Source organism: Oxyura jamaicensis, chromosome 5 (genome assembly GCF_011077185.1).
Source record: "Oxyura jamaicensis isolate SHBP4307 breed ruddy duck chromosome 5, BPBGC_Ojam_1.0, whole genome shotgun sequence".
Lineage (NCBI taxonomy): Eukaryota > Metazoa > Chordata > Aves > Anseriformes > Anatidae > Oxyura > Oxyura jamaicensis.
This window is the reverse complement of record NC_048897.1, coordinates 58,072,455-58,094,455: the sequence shown is the minus strand read 5'-3', so window position 1 is coordinate 58,094,455 and position 22,001 is coordinate 58,072,455. Positions and strand designations below refer to the sequence as shown.

At 37.4% G+C, this 22,001-nt stretch overlaps 1 protein-coding gene across 1 annotated transcript in view; it reads right to left on the bottom strand.

The window, feature by feature from the left end:
- CCDC34 (coiled-coil domain containing 34) overlaps positions 1-22,001 on the bottom strand; it is a 99,859-nt gene that overhangs the window by 51,899 nt on the left and 25,959 nt on the right. Inside the window, exons 7-9 of the mRNA XM_035328343.1 lie at positions 19,475-19,528; positions 5,323-5,475; positions 886-1,042 (exon numbers count right to left, since the gene is read on the bottom strand). Of these exons, the coding sequence (XP_035184234.1) occupies positions 5,402-5,475; positions 19,475-19,528 (128 nt within the window). The 3' untranslated portion in view covers positions 886-1,042; positions 5,323-5,401. The remainder of the gene's footprint in view (positions 1-885; positions 1,043-5,322; positions 5,476-19,474; positions 19,529-22,001) is intronic.

Genomic DNA, 22,001 nt, shown 5'->3' with positions numbered 1-22,001 from the left:
ACAGGAAAATGGGCAGATCAAAAAGGTACCGGCAATATCTGACAGAGAAATGACTTCACTAAACATTTCACCCTCCTCTCACCTTACTGCAGAACTGAAATTCATTTTAATCAAAACAGCTTTTTATATACTCTTCTTGGAACCTGATCAAAGTGTTGCCTCCTTAGTCAATATATTTCTTAAAGTCCCCAAATGTGCCTGAAACATGCCCTTTTGCTATAACCCTAATGGCCTACAATCACTTCAAGCTGTGGTCTCTTCAACTAGGGTAAACAATGTTGTGCCAATGTTTGGCTGACGAAAACCTCCAGAAACATACCAGGAGCTTAAAAGGGAGACATTGTAATTATGTAGACAGCACTCCTCCCTGTGAATTACTGCTCTGCTTGTGTCCCACCATGCCATTAGGAGACACAAGTCTGATACCAGTGGTAGCTAATCTAGAGCTTGTTTATGACGTAGTGTATTTGCTAAGGCATCACCACACCAACATAGCTACTCCCTTTCTACTCTCTAACTACTATAAATCTCTCAAAGATTTGCCTAATGCACCACAAAAGTTTCAGAGACCCTGGCAATCTTTCAGAGAAGCATGCAGCTCATAGTGCCCTTGCCCAGCTCCCAGGACAGACATTGCTAACATCTTTTCTTAAGCTGAATTCTTCCTATGTAGTTTCCTTGGAGTGCAGGGTATTTGCATTCACTTCCAGTCCAAAGTTGCTTATGTGGACTAGTGGGTCAGTTGCCATTTTCCACCCTAAAGACCAGTGACTGAGAAGACGTATCCAGAACACCCTATTTTTAAGGCTCTTTCTGGATAAATATGTGACGGTATTTTTAAGGCCGCTTTACTGAGGACTTCACATTACAGACTCTGACACCTACCTCATGGGACACACATGCAGAGCTGAAGCCCAAAGCATCAATATCACAGGAAGACAATCCCATTCCTAGCCCCAGCCTCGCAGACCAATCCCTGCACGTGACTGATGTTGTGCACCCTCCACCAGAGGCGCAGGTCAGGATGGACCTCCTGTCACATCTGTCAGCACACAAAGAAGGAAGAGACAGTCTCTGTCTGGGTGTCAGTCATGTTTGCTCTGTTTCCACCCTGCAGGGACCATGCTCATTGGGGGACTTACGAATACACGTTACCAGAATGAGCAGAGTGGCTGCTACTTCTCTACATGCCACATTAAAGAAGCAAAGGGAGGAAGCTACAGCTTTGCTCAGCTTTTGGCACTGTCTGTTTCTTTACATGAGAATAACTGGAAGGCTGGATGAACTAGGGAATTGGTAATAAGAGATAAAATACTTCTTAGAGAGCGCATGTGCTTCTGATCAGGCTGCCCTTGATAGCAGTCCAGGGCTGTCACTGTTGCAGAACAAGACTGCCTGCTTTGCTTTTATTTATTATTGGTAACAAGGAGGCAGCTAATCGCCCCAGCCAGAAGTCAGGACCGTACTGCGTTGTTGAGCGCGGTTCAGTAAAACTGTAAGTAATAATGTTTGTTCTCAAATGCTTGCATGTGAGACAGGCAGTGGAAGAAAGGAAATGATATCTTTGTTTTGCTATAGCAGCTGATGCACTGGGATGTTTATGCAGGGTCACATAGGAAACCTGCAGCAAAGCCAGAATTTGAACCTACATCTTCTGCATGTAATTACAGCGCTGGCCCAACAGGTCCTTCCTTCCTCTCAAACATTTGCTGTCTGACTTCTAGCTAAAGGCTTGAACCCAAGAAAATCAACATGGAAAACAAGCTTTACACAGCTGCATGGAGAAAACAACTCCATCAGCAGTCAGCAGACAAAAATTTCAACCAGGCCCACAGATCAGGACAGAGCAGTTGTTCCACTGGCAATTGCAGGCAAACACCACCTAGCTCTATTTATAAGGCTCCTCATTACATATTCTAGGTGGCAACTTTCTGAGCCAAGTTTGGAAGCCGTCCATGGGACAAAATGGCAAAGCTTGTTTTCCTGCTGTGGAGGAGTGAACAGTGCCAGGAGATGCAAATTCAGACCTGCTGTACCAGCAGGAAGAGCTGGACATACCTTAGCATATTGTTCAGCATCTCTGCTGGTTCTTTGCTCGCTGCTGGTACCTCTGTTTTTGTCACGGAGCACTAAATAAGGGCTTAGGACCCAACTAATCAGAATGTGTTTCTTCTTTCCCAGAATGCCATGACAATTGCATTCCTTTGGGGGAAGGTTTGCAGATGTAGCCCTGTCACAGCTCATGTCTTCAGGCTGATGTTGAGCCTGTACAGAGCAGGTTGCACTTCACAGAACAAGCGCAGTAACAGAAAAGACAAAGAGCAGAAGGGGAAAAGCAAGAAAAATGCTAACATCAGATACTGTGAAATCAATAGCCTCAATTCACTTCTCAGAAGTTATGGTAACAGAACACAATAAGAGTCCCTCTTACTTCATTTGCTCACAGATTTCGGTAAGGAGTAGTGTGCTGGCTGACTGATAGCACAAATCCTAGTACTAACCATGAAGTAGCATAGCAAATTCTACTTCAGAAATTTAATTGCATCTCACACTTTTTTCCCCTACTTAGCTATTGCTGCGTATCTCTAAAATTCAAGACTTTCAATTTATAGAAAAATTATATTTCAGGAAAAAATGACCTACTTTTGGATTGAGCCCAAAGCATTTTTTCTTTTTCTTTGAAACTTCCCAGAAATCTGGTGAAGTATATACGTATTGTGAAAGAGCATTTATTTTCTGAAACAAAATCATTACTGTACAGGCAGCTTTTTTGCCAGCAAGCCTAGAAAAATAGATGCTTTAATAAAATGGGGTTTTAGAGCTACTCGGTGACTTTTAGAGGTTTCCTTTTCTGCTTCAGCTCAAACCCTTGGCCCAGCCCAGGCCTTGGACTTCCACGCTCTTGTCTTTCAGACAGCCCTGGAGATGCAGCTTCTACAGCTTGGAGAAGGGCACCAATCAGAGCGACCTGGTACTGGAGAAGCCAGACATACAAAGAGAACCAAGCCAGAGTCCATTGGAAACTTGCCTGACAGGCAGAATTTCGTTGGAGTTGTGTAGCTGCTTTGACGTTAACTTGCCAAAGTCTTTTATTGTGGAACAGCTGCTTTAAATGTAAGTATGGGTTCTAGGAAAAAACTAGGACTAGAAACAGAAGGATATACTTTAGGAGACTTTGAAAGAAACAATTTGTTCTAAGGAAATTAACCTACTTCAAACAAACAAATAAACAAACTTAATTTCTTCCAAAGCCCATCTTACTACAGAAAGTCACCAAACATGTAGCAGTCCATACTCTTGTTTTCTCAACAGAGACTGTAAAAAAGACAAACGACAAAAGGTGTTTGTTGATCTGTTTTGGTGGCCTGCCCAGTACCACAAATTTCAAAAGCTGTTACGTAAGGCCAAATCCTGGAAAAGGTATGTGAGAAAGTCAGTGGATTCACTGATTTTCTGAACAGTCTCCTGGAATTTTGTAAGGTGATGCAAGAAATCAAAATGTTGATGGTTAAAAGATGTCAGAAAGGTTTACTGGAACATACAAGCTGAATTATATGACATACTATGTAGACCTACCAGCTAGAAATTCATATAAAACAGCAGTATAATATAGTTAACCAAACTCAAAACTTATAAATGTAAAAGTAGTTGGTGGACCCACAAGGTGTTACCAGGAAGGGAAAGCAGAGGGTGTTTGAGCACAGACAGATACATTCCTGTACTATTTGCAAAGTTTTTCCTAAAATACCTAATCATTTAGGAACTTTCAGATACAGTCTTAAAATGTCTTTTCTTCAGATATTTTTGACTTACCATACTCATTAACTGAAGTTGGAAAAGCGGCCATATTAAAACAGACCCCTTAGGCTATAGTAAGGAATGTTCTCTTCAATTCCACCGTGGGCTTAACTCCACCCACCACAAAAACTATAGTGGGAGAACTGGAGTAAAGAAAGCATAAATGATCTTATGCACATGAAAAGCACCTTAATCAAAGTATGTAGAGGTCTGCTGCCCAAGGTTGGAGAGCCCAGTAGTGAAATGTTACTATTCAGAGAACAATTTACCACAACTACTTCCAGCATGGTAACCCAGAAGTAAGCAAGCCTAAGAAATACAAGAGGTTTTTTGGAGTCTAGGAATTGGCAGCAGGAAAGGTATACAGGCAGCATTCACTACATCCCCTTACCTCATAAAAGTTAGGTCAATATCTGACTGTACAACACCTACTCATTCAGTTCTGTGCTACTCATGACTTTGAAATCTAAAGTGGGAATCTTTATCTTCCCCATCCAATTTTCCACCAGTATTTTACAAGTTTGCACATAGTCGCTGTTGAATCAGTTATTACTATGATACACTTTTTGATATATTCACCAGTACAATCAGTCCCAGTGAAGCAAATAGCACCACTCATGCAGTAAGGCACCAATACTCAAGAAGGCACAGCAAAACCTGTTGTTAAATTTCAGGGGTTAAAATGGGAGAAAAACTAAACAGGATTTCTCCATTACTACAAACTACTGATTTTAGAACCTGTCCTTATAATTATAATGAGTTAGCTGATTGGCATAAAATCATTATTAAGTCAAGTAAAGCTTGTAACTGTCGAAAACATTTGCCACAGTAATAATCAGATTTTTATAGAGCAGGCTGTATTACTATTCAGTAATTGTCCTCTTTATTGCAAATATAAAACAAAAGTACCAGAACTACCATTAGAGCTGAGAAAAAACCTGTTAAAGCATGAACTTCTGGAACTATTTGTTTCACAGTCAAAAATACCAGCTGGGTGGCTATAAATATAGGACACAATCTAATTAAGCGTAATCCTTAGATCTAGTAAATTTAGGCCCTAAAAAATCTGGAACTTCACCTGAATAATAAAGGAGATTAGGATTTGATCCCATGTCCCTGATGTTAATTTGTCAACCTATATTGTGTGGCAGTAAACAATTAAGGGCCAGTCCTGAGAGGCTGTTAGAAGTTGAGGGAACTTAATGTCTGGCAAAGATAAGGAAAGAATATTGCCTCCTGTTTACACTGGGCATGAGCTTTATATAGTTATCCTACCAGTTCGGATTAACTGGGCAATCATTCTAGCAAACAATAAGACATTGATGACAGTAAAACAAAAGCATCTCAGACCAGCTCCTTTGTTAGCACTGCTGCCAGCCAGAGCCCCACTGAATTGTGTCGGTCCTGGCTGCCGGCCCAGTGCTATCAGTCCACAAACAAGGGCTGCACAGTTATAGGGGGTGCAGCAAAGGAAACAGTTTTCCTAACCTGACAGCATTTAAGAACTCGAACATTTTTCCTTACCACATAAGGAGCTGAAAATTTGGAGGGAAAAATGTCCACAGACTAATCGTATCCAGCAGATGGGCTTGAGAGAACAGTTTCACTTTCCACACTTTTGAAGTATTTCCTTCAGATTTTGACCTCCTTCCCATGAGTGAAAGCTGCATTTCAACACTGAATTTGGGAAGGAAAAAAAAATGAGAGAGAGAGAGAGAGAGAGAACATTAGAATGGGAATATCAAAGGGCTTTTTAAATTATTATTTTTTTTTTAAACCCCAAAAAACTTTAAACAGGAGATTCAGCTAGTTCAATCTTTCTTGGCAAGGATTCCAGTTCAGCAAACAGACTCATTTAGTCAGAAGACTTCTGCCCAGCAGTAGTCAATGGCACATAAAAGTTAAAAGAATTCCCATAACTCTATTTCTAGTACAGAGAGCTCTCTTCAGGCCTGGAGTGTCAGGGACCGTACTCTGGTGGTATTTCTACGCTCCATGCCATACAACAAATTCCAAGACCCCAGAAGCTTAGACCTAATTGGTAATCTGGCCAATTATATCTAGCCATAATGTTTTCTCTCCTGTACAAAGTAAAAATTATCTTCCTGTTTCTGGGACACATCAAAAGGTGATTGTGTCTGTGGAACACTTCAGCTCATGCTAAATCTTAAAACAAAACCTCAATGTTTAGATGGAGATTCAATACCTATGGCAAAACTGACCTTTTAAATCCCTAGCATTCAAGTATTTCAAACATTCTGTCACTATAGCAATATCTAGCACCACCATCTTGAAGGAGACCACAGCTGAGAATATCTATTAGTTATTCAAATTCCAGATTTCACAAGATTTATCTAATCACTCTGTAAGAGCTGGTCCTCTGCACTTGTGAAAGATGTTTATTTCATCCTGGATGCTCACTACCTTATCAAGGCTTAGGTAAAAGCTCCAGACAAAATACACTTGCACATAAACCATATTGAAAAAGGGAAAAATTCTGAGCCTAAGTAGTTGGTCATGAACAAAGTCTAAAACTCATAACTTCTTCTATGAATACAAGTAGCTTTTACTCCTCACGTTTCATGCTGGAGACCAATAGTCACAAAATCAGCTACAAATATACACTAAATAAATAAAAGTTCCCTTCAGTTTAATCTATATATAGAGATACTCTTCCAGAAATTGAAGGCTGTGGTATTTCTTTTCCCCTTTTGTCTTTTTTTGTTCAAATTTTGGTGGGGATTTATTAAGGTGAAAAAGAACCACGAGGAAAAATTAATTGCAAGCCAGGAAGCCATGTTGGTTAGCAAAAAACAGCAGGCAAAAAGAAGCCCAGAAGATCTCAATATTTTCATATTTTAAGCAGGAAAGAAGCAGAGGATAGATACTTTTTCATCAATGTGATGCTACATTTACATCCTTGTTCTCTCTGAAGACTTACACATGCTTTTTAGTTTTGACTGATAATAAATAATAGATTTCCTGCCATTAACTACAACGTTCCCCTCTCCCCTCCCAGGTTAACGGGTTCTGTCCAACAGATCTGGTCCTTCACAAACAATAGCTCCCTTACTGCTGAGGCCCTGCAGAGGCCTGTTGAAAGCACACAAAAATATTTCTTCTGCTCTCTTCCTGAACTTTTTAAACTCTAGGTGACCCAGAGTAAAATCCATTTTAACGGGGCCTCAGTTAAATTAGTCAACTGAGCCCTTGTTGAACTAGCCAACACTATTCAGAAATAAAAAATAATTTTAAAAAGACATTCTAGTTTCTTCTTGGAGTCTTGGTTTTTACTTTACTTTCCTTAGAGGGAAAGGAAATACTTATGTTCCCAGTTTTAATTCTCACTTCACTGTAGAATTAAGCAGCATTATTTAAATAGTGCAGCTACAGTTCATTAAATTGTGGTGCATCTGATTTATGGAAGTTCTCCTTCAATGCCATAGCATATTAGGTCCTGTTAGCCTACTAAACTATCCAACACAGTTGTGATTTTCACTGAGTAATTTCTTCTGCTAGTGACACAAGTCCAGTGAGCTGTGAGTAGAACTGAGAGATTATCTACATCTCTAGTCATGGTCTTTGGACATGGATAATAAAACACTGCCTTGGGACAACATTTTTCATTCAAAACATACTTCAAACTGCTCAGGAGCATGTTTCACAACATTAAAGAATATCAGCAGAAGATGATAAACATCAGAAGTTCATTTTCCCTCAGAAATGGCTTAAAATCAAGCAACATATTCCAGATTACAGAAACTTGCACATGCAGTGATGAGACACTGTCTATACTTTAAATAATTTACTTAAATTTTTTTTATACTGTGATAGCATACTGTAAATGGGTACACATATGTACCTTATGCTGATTTGACAATTAATACCAGGAAACTGCTAAGGATCTATATGCTTTACAAACACATTCATGGTTTATTGTCTCTCCAATTATACAAGTAAAAGGGTAAACATGTCCAAGATAGCAGGGCTAAGAAGTATACTACGTAAGAGCAGGCATATGAGATGCTCAAAGTTAACTGGAAAATATCCACAAGGATTTTAAAAAGCAGAAAGGTTGACATATTTTATCTCTATTGTGCTCTTCTCTGAACAGAAGTTATATTACGTTTAACTATATGGCACACCTATTTTAAGACAAGTGCCCGGAAAAAAGATGGAAGACATAAGAGGTCTTCAAAAAAAAGTTGCGCTATTAGTATTGTAAACCTCAGTCTTCACACACTCAAATTCCTCTATGATAAATCTTCGAGAGTGAGGTCTTGAATCAAGTGTTAATTTAGATTAGAATGACAGTGACAAAAGAGCTGAAATCCAAAACAAACCCAAACCTCATGTCTTGATACTGTCACGTGTACTTCAGCAAAGTTAATTATACTGAAACAGTCAAAATAAGTTAAGAATGTACACTTATTGTCAACAGGAGCCATATATACTCTCACTGATGTAGAAAACAGTGGGAGAGAGAAGTCCTTCCTATCATCTTAATCTGTAGCTCCTATCAAGGTTTTCTGGCATTTCATTGATCTCCTGTTAGGGCTACAGCATCACACTTCCATTGACAGCAGATTGTTTGCAGAGCCTGAAAAGATTAAATAAACCCTTCCATGTTCACTAGTCTTTCAGGATTCCACATCCATGAGATCCTTATAAAGTTGTGTGTTCTCTGGATTTATGTGTATATAATACTCTTCTTTATGATTGAAAAGACCTAAATACACATTCCTTCAGGTCTCCCTTGCCTTCTTGCATTTCTACATAAGCAGCTAGTCTCTACCAGTCCACAGCTACACAAAATGCACTTCTTTCATGCTAGCATTAATTTATTTCATTCACCATTCAGAAACATTCTTAGGAATGAATCTGAGGAAACATTTTCTAAAGTATTAAGCAGCTCCTGGTTGTGAAAATCTTACCACACCAGGGTAGAGTCTATAAGTCCTGAGGCAAGTTTTTAGTATTGAGACAACAGAGGAGACACACACTCCTTTTAATACTACTAGAATTTGATCATTTAAACAGCCACGTACAGTTTGAAATGTAGTCCTTGGAATTTTGATTCTACCCCCCAGGCACTCTTTAAACAAAGAGTGCCTACATTTGCTGTATGGTTCTTTACACAGAGGTTAAAAACAACATCTTACAGTAAAAACCACAGCAACAAGAAAAACACCATTTTAAATGATGAGCCACAGCTGGGGATCAAAGGGTCAACATTTTGACCAGAAGGGAATCCCTTTTCGCCTCCTTGTATTATTTATCAAACTAATTATTCATCTGCAACAAAGAGCACTGTTTTTCCACTTTTGCATCCGTTTGCCTCTAAATTTAGAGAAATTAGCAATAATCGGTGTGAATTGGAAAGAAATTCACAGCTATTACAATACTAACTGCTTCTATTTTTTTACCTCTCCTCATAACCCTCAACAAATTTTGCTTTCTCCATTACCCATAACTTAGACTCGCTATATTGAGGTTAAAAAGTCACAGTCCTTAAAATAAGATGCTTATCTTCCTTCAGCTGCTGAAGTCTAAAAGTGATCACAGTCCTCAGTCTTTGTGAACTTTACAACTTGTTGGATTTTTCTTGAAATGTGTCTATTCTTAAAAGCCAAACCCATGGAAAAATAACTGAAACCAAATGCCATGTGATCAGGGCCAACCATAACACATGAGAGCCCTAAAATAACAGGAGAGATACTGTGGTAATGCCTGACCTTCTGAACTGTGCATATGGGTTGAAGCAAAACAGCCCATATTCACGTCTTAAATGGTGCATACTAATAGTTTATTTGTAATGCAGAGGAACACAGTTTATAGAGCCATGATTTTAAAGCTTCAAGGACTTGCTTTAGATGCCAGAAATGACTTCACTTTTGGAACAAGCTTAAACAAGGTCACAGTTGAACTTTATTAGCTTATATGGTCAAAAACAGTTCAGCAGGCAGTTTCAATAACTGCGGACATTCCCTCTATCTTCTATCACGTTTCCACCTCAAAAAAGGCAGGTGCTCTACCAGATTTTCTGCTCTAAATACAGGGCTATTGAGTTGGGCCTGCATCTAGAATTTCTAAAAATTTGAATAAAAGTTTACAGGCAACACAACTGCAACAATTTTCTTATAAGGATGTTACCAGCCTGTTCAGACATGCAACCAGCCCTTAACTCAAGTGATACGTCTATCAATTACACTTGGATCAGTCCCACAGGACTTGTGTGTGTGTGTGATTCCAGTAATCTAAAATGCAGATTGCATTGCTGCTGAGAAAGATAACTGAGCCCTTTGTAAGTATCTGAAGTGTTCAGATCATAGTGCCATCATGATACTTGCTGACAAGGAACAGTAACCTTGGCTAAGATAAAGAAACAATGATACTTCAGTGAACACTAACTTCAAACAACAAAACGATGACAGTGTCAGAATAATGGCCACTGCTATCCAGTTTACACATATAATCAGTCAAGATGGTGAGCAAATGGTATTATTATGAGTTAAATCTCCCTACAAAATATGAGTGCAAAATCTACCCTCTATCCAGCTTCAATGTGCAAGATGGCCAGAGACTCAAAACCAAACACATCACTGACACACAAAGAAAGCATATACAGGTTTGCTCAGGAACAAACAAATGTGTTTCCTGGGTAATGTTTTTAAACAGAAGATGTGCAACTTTGACAGCAGGAAAAGAAAAAGTGAGGAGAAAAAGGACAGATGCATCAATGATTACATCTAGACAGTTGCTGAAGCCTTGGCAGTGTAAATAAAAGGGAAAAATTTTGAAAAAGTTGCAGGGTCTGGTGCTAACTGAATGAGGCTTCCAGCTGAAAGCAAGGAAACTTTCTAATTATTCTTATATCCTGTTTTCAGGGAAAATGTTTATCCTACTTTATTTGTAGATGAACAGGATCAGTATAGAGGCTCCTCAGTCCACAGCCAACGCTTTCTTCCCTGCTGGAAAAGCTTGTATCATTCATAGCCTTCCAGACAGCCATGCAGTCAGAAAGGTAAACCACATCGTGGACAAACACCACTAGTACTACCCACAGCCCTTATGTTACACGTATACAATGAAATCCTGATCCCATTCTAGTTGAAAGTCCTGCTGCTGCTTGCAGGAACTCAGACAAGACTTTCTTTTTATGCATATTTTTTATTCATTAACAAACCTTCAAACAAATAAAGAGAAGAGTGCTAAAGAACTATAAGATAGTTTTAACTACCCTTCCTTCTAGGTCTTGAGTACATACGTATCTGCAAAAACATGCCTACAGATCTCTTGCAGCAGAAGCTACCAAAAATCCTGGCAGAGATGGGCGAGTCAATAGGTAAAAGATAGTGAAACTATGCAATTTGCCATGCTCTACTTCATAGGCAGTTGAATGAAAATGAGAAGTTCAGTTATCTGAAATAAACAGTTTTGACAGTAAAGAAGGTGAGATGTGGCAGCCAGACCACAGAGGGAAAAAAGAGCAGTAAAACGTTTCTTAATGTGTGATGTACTAAAGAATAGAAATAGAATCATTCACCATATGCAAACAGATAGGGTAATGAAGCCAAAGGATGAACTGTTACGACAGCTGATTTTGGCACAGGATCATACTTAGCTGTACTACTTACTTCAGGTGAAGTCCTGCTAGAAATATTGCTGGACAGAAACCAACCTTTCATCTGGCCAGAGACCAGCTCTGAGACCTTACAAACTGAACAGCTAGAGAAGGGGTAAAAAGTATAAATGACCACTTCCTATAGTCCTCAGAGAACAAGATCACCATAGAGATAAACCTGTCATAGGACCTTATTTAAAATCCATAGAACTCAGTAAATAATAAAAGTTTTCATATAAAATTTATTTATTATGATGAAAAGTCCACATATTTAATATGATCAAGACATAAATCCTTTAGCTTTGACATCTGCCCAGTCCTATGACATGAAGGATGATCTTGATCTTCACAAAAACATCCCTTCATCTACCTCCTCTCCCAGCACGCCAAACCACTGAGCTATTCTCAAACACTTGTACAAACAGGAAGAGGAAACTGAACAGATACTAACATCCTAATTCTCTAAAATGAGGTAGCTCCCTTGTGTTGTATCATTTGCTCCCTTTTGAATCCTAATGAGGTACAAAACATAACAACATACAGAAACCCTGCTTAGTTCATAACAATTTTAATTCTTAACATTCGGTCTTAATTTATAGCTTCCTTCAAAGTAGCACAAGCAGAGATCTTACTGCAGAACTTTGAAACGTTATCCACACAAGATTTGAAAAGTTTTGACTTCTGATTTCAGCAAAGTATCTCAGACCTTTTATAAACTGTGCCCTCTTTTAAAAATAATCTTAATTTCCTGTCTGATACATCTGTCTTTCTTCAGTCACAGTAAGCAGGATGACTTTCAAGCTTTTTCCTCAATTCACTTGATACTTTCATGAGTGCTAGAGGACAACAAGCAATAGGGACACTTCATAATAATTTTGTCTATATCAGTGTCCCATGAACAACAAAAACAACAATAAAAAGTGGAGAATATTTTCAAAAGCTTCCATTAACCTAGGGTTTCTGGTTTTGAGCTTCACAACTGTTGAGCTCTTCTGGGAAGCTACAATGTATAGCTATACTAGCAGAAAATGCTGCAGAGCGTTGGCTAACCCTAAAATGCTGGGTGGAGTAACAGTCTCCTGACCTCTGTTACCTCCATGTGCCTAACTCCACCGTATGATGTTCATTCTGAGAGACAGTGAGTATCCTTCCAAGTGATGCCAAGGATTTACATCTTTAAAAACAGGATGAACATATAAAGCCTGTGTTTACGTGGTTGAGGATTGACAAGCTGGAGCCTGAATATTTGTAATCTGATAGCAACTGTAAAAATTTAGACATGGAATTTGATGTTTTATCTTCATAACATATATCTAATACACACAATAACAAGTTTGTATATTTCACATATATTCCATATATGTGAGATAGACTTTGGCAAATACAGCCAGCTCCTCTGCCAGATATTGAACTACCCTCCTCATCTGTTTTTAATTTTTGGAACCTCTTAAAAATTAAAAGACTAGCTGTTTTATAAATACTTTAGCCAGTCACAAATATTCAGCATTATAAAGAATGGCAACGTTAAATACTTGCTTTCCATATGTTTACTCTTTCCATAACATGTTAAGAAATATTTTGTGATATCAAGCGTCTGACAATCAAATTAAGTAACACCTCTTTGTCTGCTTTTTAGTATAACACTAAAACACCCAGATTGAGATTTATGCAAGTAATGAAAGGAAACTCGTGCAATGTTGAACTGTCTCCTTAGTCTGAAGAAATTTGGAAAAAGTTTTGTTGAATGCACATAAAATGACACAAAACTTTCTATGTAATGTCTCTGAGAAGCAAACTACCTTTCTGAATAAATGAAAATGAAATCCATGACTGTATTAGTTACGCAGGAAGTTAAGACCACAACAAACTAGTCTGTATCTCATATTTGACTGTACATTAATTGCTGTCCCCCTTCCTTATACTGGTCTAGAAGTTAAGTCTTTGTATCCCCTCGCCTTCCTATAACCTACTTGTGATACCACGACTAACTCAGAGGAGGAGAAGTTAGAGATAAAGAAAATGATTAGGGGGTTAAGAAGTCAACTACACAAGAGAATGCCTGCAAGGCATGCAATGTGCTGCATCCTGAAGATGAAATATTTGTTCTTCAAAGCAATGGAGGATAAGCTTCCAACAACGGAAGAGAATCTAGGGATTCATTAGGACTTAGAATTCAACGAGATGAAAGAAAAATCCCACTCATTTCTATCAACACTTCCATCTAAATGGAATATATTGAAAATTGCTTTAGAGGTGAACTCCTTGCCATTTGCCTACTGCACTGATTAAATCATACTTTCTTTGAATTATTTGTTTGCAATCTTTTTTTATTTAAATCAAGCTGAAAGATTCCATATAAAAAACTAAAGCTCATGGGAACAGTAATATTGATTTTCATGCGGGTTAAGAACTGGACAAACGTTGCAAACCACTCATGGATATGAAGATTGTTCGGCTTGACAGAACTGTTTTCAGATTTAAAAAGTAACCATTCCTTCTTAAAAAGCAAAATTAGTTATAAGTCATATTGCGCAATCATATTCTTATTACTTGCAGGCAATACAGAAATTACATTCTTGTTACTAAAATCCAGAAAAGATTCTAAAATGGGTAGGAACATTTTTGTGCGAACAGATATGGCTCTGACAAATTCAAGAATCCAGTATGTAATGCCTTAGGTTCTTTTTTAAAGATGCAGTTTACTAAGAATCAAACCATATGTGGAAGCTTAGAGAGCACCAAAACTTCTAATGAGTGAAGAATATATTGCAACTAAAACGACTTAGCATTATATAAATAAAACAGTAATTTTTTTACTTATTAGATAATCAGAATTGCATGGGCTCATTGCTAGGGGAGTTTGATTACTATATGATTTTTTCACAGTACACCTTACACTTCCTGAAGTTCCCAGGAAAAGAAAACATAGGTGCAAGGATACTCTATCAAAATATACCTGTGTAAGATCTCTGACACCCAAGTGCATTCAAATTCTGAATTCCACTCTCAATAACGAATGGAAAAACTCCAGTTCCACTCAGAAAGGCCTATCTCAGCTGGTACTTTTGCAACTGATATTTCCCACTTTCTCTAAAATGGCTTTGACAAATCCCTTGATCTGTGTCTCTGGCTGACACATAAAGTCTTTTAAACTCAGAGCAATAATGTTTAGTGGTTTTGCTAATAGTGCAAGTCTGGCATTAAGTGCTAAATGTTAAACCGATACCTGGCATATTTATCACTACAGACCACGTTTACTTAAAATTCAGAAATTATGATGAAGCACATCACACAAGACATGAACCCTCCTTTCTTTTCAAAGGAAACACAGGTTTTCCACAACTGGATTATCATCAATAAGTATAACAAAACCTTCCATGACTTTGTTCCTCAATCAGTGAAAAGATTCATCTAATTATTTGCACTATGGGCCTGCCAAAGACAGTTCAAATAATCTATGTTCATCAGCCTCACATACATCAGAACTGCTTCTTAAAATGATGAACAAGCAAATCAGTTCAGAGAACAGAATCCCTGACATTCTGCCAGGAACCATGTGTGGAGAAGTAGTTAAAAAAGATGTAATACTGAGAGACCTATCCTGCCAAGGTGAACTGTTCAATGATGGTGTCGCAGCGATCATTTTAATGATAGATAATATATTTTCATTTCAGTTTCTTAGTTGCAAGATTACACATGAACCATATTTGAGAAAAAATAAATGTACTCTTTCAAATTTAAGTTAAAATTTTCAAACAACCATAACCAAAAGCAGGGGGTTAAAAATCAATGTATTGCAACAGGTTCACTACAATTTGCAAGAGCTGATAATGATGAGAAACCTTCAGGTCCCTTGAAATTGGACATTAGGTCATATTCTCTTCTTTACATTATTATTTTTATTATTTAAATATAAGCAAATTCCTATCCACCATTATGGTCAATGAATAGCACATGCTGGATATACACTGCATCTATATTTGAATCTCTCTGTGTCTCTCAGAGAGAAAAAAAATCTTGAAAAAAAAGCAGCAGTACCACAGGTGGTTTTTTTTAGATTTTTTTTTTTTCCCTCAAGGACCTGAAAAAAAATTTCCAACCACATTACTACCATTCCTGTTATATTTGAGACTGGTTATGTTAGTAGGGCAGGAAAGGCTTAATGGGAACTTCTTTTTTTTAGAACTCCTTGAAATCAGACCCCCCCAGTCTTTACACATACATATTACGCAGTGGTCTGCTGCAATGGAAACAGATGGGTCTTGTACTACCTATTGGCTATCCTTTTTGCTGGGTCAGACATGTTAGCCTACTAAAATGGAGGAACCTTTAGCACATAGGATAAGGACTTTTAATTGCCGAGGTTTGACCTATTATTTTCAGATTTTTTGTTATATGAACTTTGCTTTTTGTGATGTTGTGAAGAAATTATCTATGTGAGTTCCTTTTTCACAACTGATTATGATTCCATCATCAGTCATGGCTAGATATCAAATTACTTTTGGCATATAACATGTATCACAATATGGCCACAGAGTACTAAGTCAGTGTTTCACAGAAATTTCTCATCATTTCACTAGATGCAGCATGGTTGTAATTTTAAGGGTTTCATTTCAACTCACGTGTAGTGTTCACACAGCTGCGGGATAGCACTAGGAAATGGGTAGTAAGGCGAACTTGTGAATTACATTCCCAGTGATCACAAAGACGTTGGGTACTGGATATTTTATTGCTTCTGTCAAATAAAATTTGTTAAAATGTAGGTTAATCTGGCTTGATAGAACCTCTAAGGTTTTATTCACACATCACAATTTTCAATATCATTACTAAACAGTATACTGAGTATCTAGGCATATCATCAGCTAACTACCTCATCGTTGTAACCACTTATTAGCTTCATAAGTCTCATACAGGTTTCTTCACAAAAATCATCTTCCAGACTCACCTTACAATTTGCTGGGTGCTCACTTTTACAGATTAAATAAAATATAACTATTATTTTTGCTTCTCTTACAACGTATAATGCTGCTGGGCACCAGATGCACAGCCCATACTATTAATTTATTTGTGATACATTTGTGTCCTGCTCAAAGTGATGCTGGATTGAGGATATACCGGCTGCTAGTGACTGTCCTACCAGAAACCTGCACAAGAATATATACGAAATATATCTTTATATTTCTAAATACATAAATATAATATACATTTCATCTTCTTGCCTTTCTCCATATTGCGGTACAGATGGAGTTAGCGATGAGACACAGTAACAGGTAATATCTGATAGAGAGGTGCAATGTAGATATGAAGGTCTGCACTGAAAAATTAGTATGCTGTTCTCAACTGATGTTTGGGAGGAACTGGAAGCCAAGCAAACAGAAATTTAATTTGGATTGACTGGCATGGCTGTGCACCCAAAAAGTGCAAAAAGCATGAGTTGATTCCCAGTAAGTTAATGGAGCATTAGCTTACAAATCACAGCACTAAGATTCCTCTGTTTTCATAGCACTTGGAGGTGTTTTTGAATGAAAGCAAAATTATCATTCAAACCAGGATTTTAAGGAAAAATTATCCAATATAAGTCTCAAAATAAAGTTGTGACAGTAACAATAATGGTAGATACAGTTTATTTCAAGACACAGCTAATGCTGCAGAAGTTGTGAACACAAATGGCATATGGTAAACCCGACCTAACAGAGACCTGCAATGTAGATATCGTCATCACAGACAATATATACAATGGAAAGAAGCATGAAATTCTAGCGTGCAAGTTGTATTTCTAAAAGATATGTAACTGTACCCTGAGCATGCCAATATATGTTCATTGATATAAAGGAACATAGTGGGAATAGTTTACAAGGTAGGTGTCTAAAGTTAAGAGAGATGAAACCCAAGGCACTTGACTTTTGTTTTTCCTTTGCCTCAAATTACTTGAGACAAATTTGAGGAAAGATTTTGATTTAAACAGATCAGCAGCTTCTCAAAATTCACCTTCTTTCAGGCATATCAAAAGTTGTTCACTTAAGAAAAAAAAACAAACAAACAAACAAAAAAACACTTAAAACCAGAAGTATACAGAAACCAATTCTTCACATTGCAAATCATGTTGCATTAGAAATCCATGACACAGGCTCTCATCCCTCCACTCCCTTCTCCAGCAACTGGAAGAACTTGTCTTTCCAAAAAGCTGGATTCTGCACTATGCCTCAGGCTGCAGTGAGTCAAACTTTCATATGGGATTGGTTGAATGGCTGTTTCTTTTTTGCCTTGTGGTTTTTGTTTTTTCTTCCCCAAAAAAACTACCAAAGGGGTTTGGGGTGGACTTGCAATGTAGAAGTTAACCTGTTTTTTAACTGCTAAGAGAGATTAAAATGTTTACGAAGCAATAACTGCTCTGTACATACTAAGTATGAGAGCAATATTGGATTTACAATTGGTTATAGTTTCCTCTATTGCCAGAACGTTTTTTTTTTTTTTTTGGCAAGAACTTTTTGGCATACAATGTTAGTTCCAAACATTGTTTGTGTTTGGTTTATGCTCTACAGTAATCTTTTCTTATATTTTTTAGCTTTTTTAAAAGTTCGTATTGCCAAAGCACATTTAGCTGCCTGGCAGAGCATGCCTTTCAAACTCATAATCAAGAACAACAACGTGGCAGCAAAGATAGAAACAAAATTAAAACAAAGTGGTGGAAAACATAGTGATCTTGTTTCCAGATAATATTTAATTCATATGTTTGAGACACTGCCTCTTATAGCAGTGGATCATCAGTGCAGCAAAAGTAATACTCTCTATGCTAGCCATTACAAAAAAAAAAGCCAGACAATGGCAGTCCTCCCTTATCACTCAGCTATTCAGTGTAACTGAGCCTGCTACGCCCTGTTTCATGTGTGTTTTTACATGGCAATCAAAAGTGCTTATTTATGAAAGCTACTAGCTTTCAGACATGCTTTAACATTGGCAGAGAGAAGTTACTTAGCTTGTCCTAGATCTAACAAAGAGTCGGAGGCAGTCAGATATAAAACTCAGGAGGTTTAAATCAAGTTCTTTGATTTCATCTCAAGACAGCATTCTTTACCCACTATACTGTCTCAGTGTTAATTAAAGAGTATTCTTTGGAACTCGACAAGCTATACTGAGGGAGACGAGAATTATTTTTTGACACCATGATTCAAAAGCTTATGATTATTCATTTTGCTTCCCTTTTGAGTTAAGAAACTGAAGTGACAATAAAACTTAGCCAAATGTTTTTCATAGATATAAAAATACACATATTATATATAATAAGACTCCAAAGAAGTGCATTTGAAATCCTTATGCAAATAAAAATATAATTTCATACATGTTTCTACTCTTAAAACAAATCCCAAGATAAAACAGAACAAAAGTGCTTCATAGCATTAGAAGAAAGAGGAAACAAACCCCTGGATACACTTTGTAGATCATATCATCAACTTGTGAGGCATGTCTTTTGTTTACCAGTGATTTTGTCTAGAAAGTCTAGACTGCAAACCCTTTTTATATAGGACTTAGATATAACTTACCACTGAATATAAGCAAAATTAAAAGGAAAAAGTAGCACACTATTGCAATACTTGTATTACAAATAAGTCAAAATGCTAAGTATATCTATTTCTCTTCCCAGCTAGCCTCTCTGTTAATCCCACTGGGAAATAAAATTTGCAGTGCACAAACATGAGTCACCATCCATGCATATCTACTCTGCCAAACAACTGTATGCAGCAAAACCTTAACTGTAACATAGATGCTAAAGAACAGAATTGTAAGAATAATTAGGCTTTTAGCATCAGTTAAGGAACTACATTTTCCCTCTCCCCAAGATATCATTCAAACTGTATCCAAGCCCAAACTAAAACTGTCCTTACCAAGGTAAAAAAACTAAAATATTGTTCACTCAACATCAAACTTGCGCCATGAAACAGTTTGTGTTGGTTACTATAAAGAGAATATAAGATAATGAAAAGATTTTTCACAAAACTTCTCAAAAAAAAAAAAAAAATCAAAGCACATTATTTCCCAATAGTCAACACTTACCATGAGTATCAGTGATTTCCATTCCTTTCTCCCCTGTATATTCAAGTGAGTGACCTAGAGGAGCAAATGACAATAGATTACGCGGAGATATTTAATCCCTTCTGTTGGAAGTATTTCAGTTTGCATGTATAAGTAAAAGTTCATGGATCAAAGACTTGAAACTCCTATATCTTATCTTCTAGGCCAGTGGCTCTAGGATCATTACTATTTGTAAGTTATCTTATAAAAACTAAAAATGAAAAATACAGATTTCGACAGCAAGGCATGAGGGAGGTCAAATACTGTAAATTTATTAGTAAGGAAAGTAAATTATAAATAAATCATCTTTCATATATAGAACTAGACATGAAATAGATCAACATTTTAACTGACTAGATCAAATAACTGTTATGCAAGATGATGCTTTAAAAGTATCAGAGGTTTACGGATAAGTTTAAAGGTGCAAATCCACTTTTCAATAGTTTTTAAAGGCATAATGTTGAAGCTTAGTCACCTTACTCCCATCTAAACGTTTCAATCCTGAAACCTTATACCTCTGAAGCGGTCTTAGAAGAACCCTAACAATTCTATGACCAACACACCCAGGCCACCTGAAATAACAAAAAAAAAAGTAGGAAGTGTTTTTTTTTTTTTTTTTTTCAAATGATTTGTTTGTTTTGGGATCTCTTCAAACATTACCAGCACATCCACTGCATTCAGAAGATCACATAAAACCTTACCAATTATCAAAGCCATTCAACTTCACCAATATGGAAACAAAAAGAGATCATGGTCAGTGTTTAAACATGGCCTTGATTAATAGTTCAGTAACAACTTCAGCCTAAAGAAAAACAGGGAAGGGAGGGGAGGGGAATCAGAGGCACTTGGATCCTAGAGTTTCTCCAAACTCTGTTTCCTGTATCTTTTGTATTACTATTAGATTAAACTAATATGAGAATTCTTCCTTTGCTAAATTTGTCAGGGTTATATTGCTCATTTCCACTACACCAAGCATGTTAGTACTGTTAAACAGGCTTACCCTACCGTTTTCAGGCCTGAGGAGAGCACGAAATAATGGAAATAAAGCCATTTGAGGTTGAAGTACTCACAAGAAAACAAGGAAGTTTCATACAATCTATGTCAGCGGTGATAGCCTGGAACATTATAGACAAGTGTCAGCCAAATACTTACATGTTCAACCCTAGATCAATGCAGCAGCTTTGGCACCTCAGAATAATACATATCACACTGTTTAGATTCCACTGATGACCTTATCCAAACTGTTGTCATTCACAGTTGGTTTGGGATAATTTTGACATAGCCCTGACATACCATACATAGGGTGGTACAGAAAGAATGCTGGACAAGCACAGTAACTCCTGTGTTCCAGTTGGACTCTTAAGTATACGTCTATGCCATCTGAAATAAATAATGCAGCATAGGTACCATATTCTGCCCATTCACAGCTGTAGCCTCAGTTGCCATCCATCTTCCATCTTTGATTCCTGTATCCCTGGCAGTTACATCTAGTATGGAAACTGTTCTTGTGAACTTCACACGTCCTTTTACACATTCGTCATGGCCTAACTCAACGTGCTGTGAGCTGTGCTTAACTGGAACGACATCCTAACACACAGAGAAATCCTTTCTGAACAACGGAAATAAAAGACAACAACACAGGAGTTTCCTGGGACCCAAAATCCGTAACTTGAACACAATTTTCTTAGTGAAGGCTGAAGCACAGATTTCTGTTGCTATCTTCGAAGGGCTCTTGGAACTCACGAGCCACAGCCATCTTGCTTTCTTTCTGGGTATCGATCAATATGCTACACAGTTTTCAGTAACTTACTTAAAGATGGATGCATATGTCAACATAAATAGGAAACTGAAGAGGTTTCTTCTTAGTTTCTTCTTAACTAAAACTTATGAATTTCACATCTGCACAACCATACAAGGCGGCACTGCATAATAGAAGTTCTATTTTCTTTTTTTTTTCAGTATGTTATTGTGCCATACTAATATTAGTACTGAATGCAGAGGTCAATAGTGTCAAGCAAAGCAGGAACAGCTATGAAAATAAAGCCAACCCTGCTCAGCCAAAATGCTCTCCTGCCTATTTACATATATAGTCCACAGGTTAAGTCCAAATCTCACAGTCAAGTCCAAAACCAAGTACCTTCTCTAGCAGCCTACTCAAAACTCTGCAACTTACTTCAGGAAAGGATGCCACACTAAGTTCTCTCTGTTTTCTTTTAAAGGAGTGCTGAGGATTGGAAGCCATTGCTAAGGTACAACAAAGTACCGAGAACATTGTGCCACAGCAGCAGTACAAACAGAAAAGTGCAAAGGTTAGTCAGACTAAAGCGACAGAGAAAACATTCTAGCATATTTTAACATTTTGACATTGCTGCTTTACTTATTAATAGCTTGTTGCCTTAATCCCAAAACACATAACCTTGCACTATTTGAGTAACACATGAAAGGAAAAGATGCATCTTCCACTGAACCTGTGCACAAAAGCACCTATTAAAATATTCTTGTCTGTGTT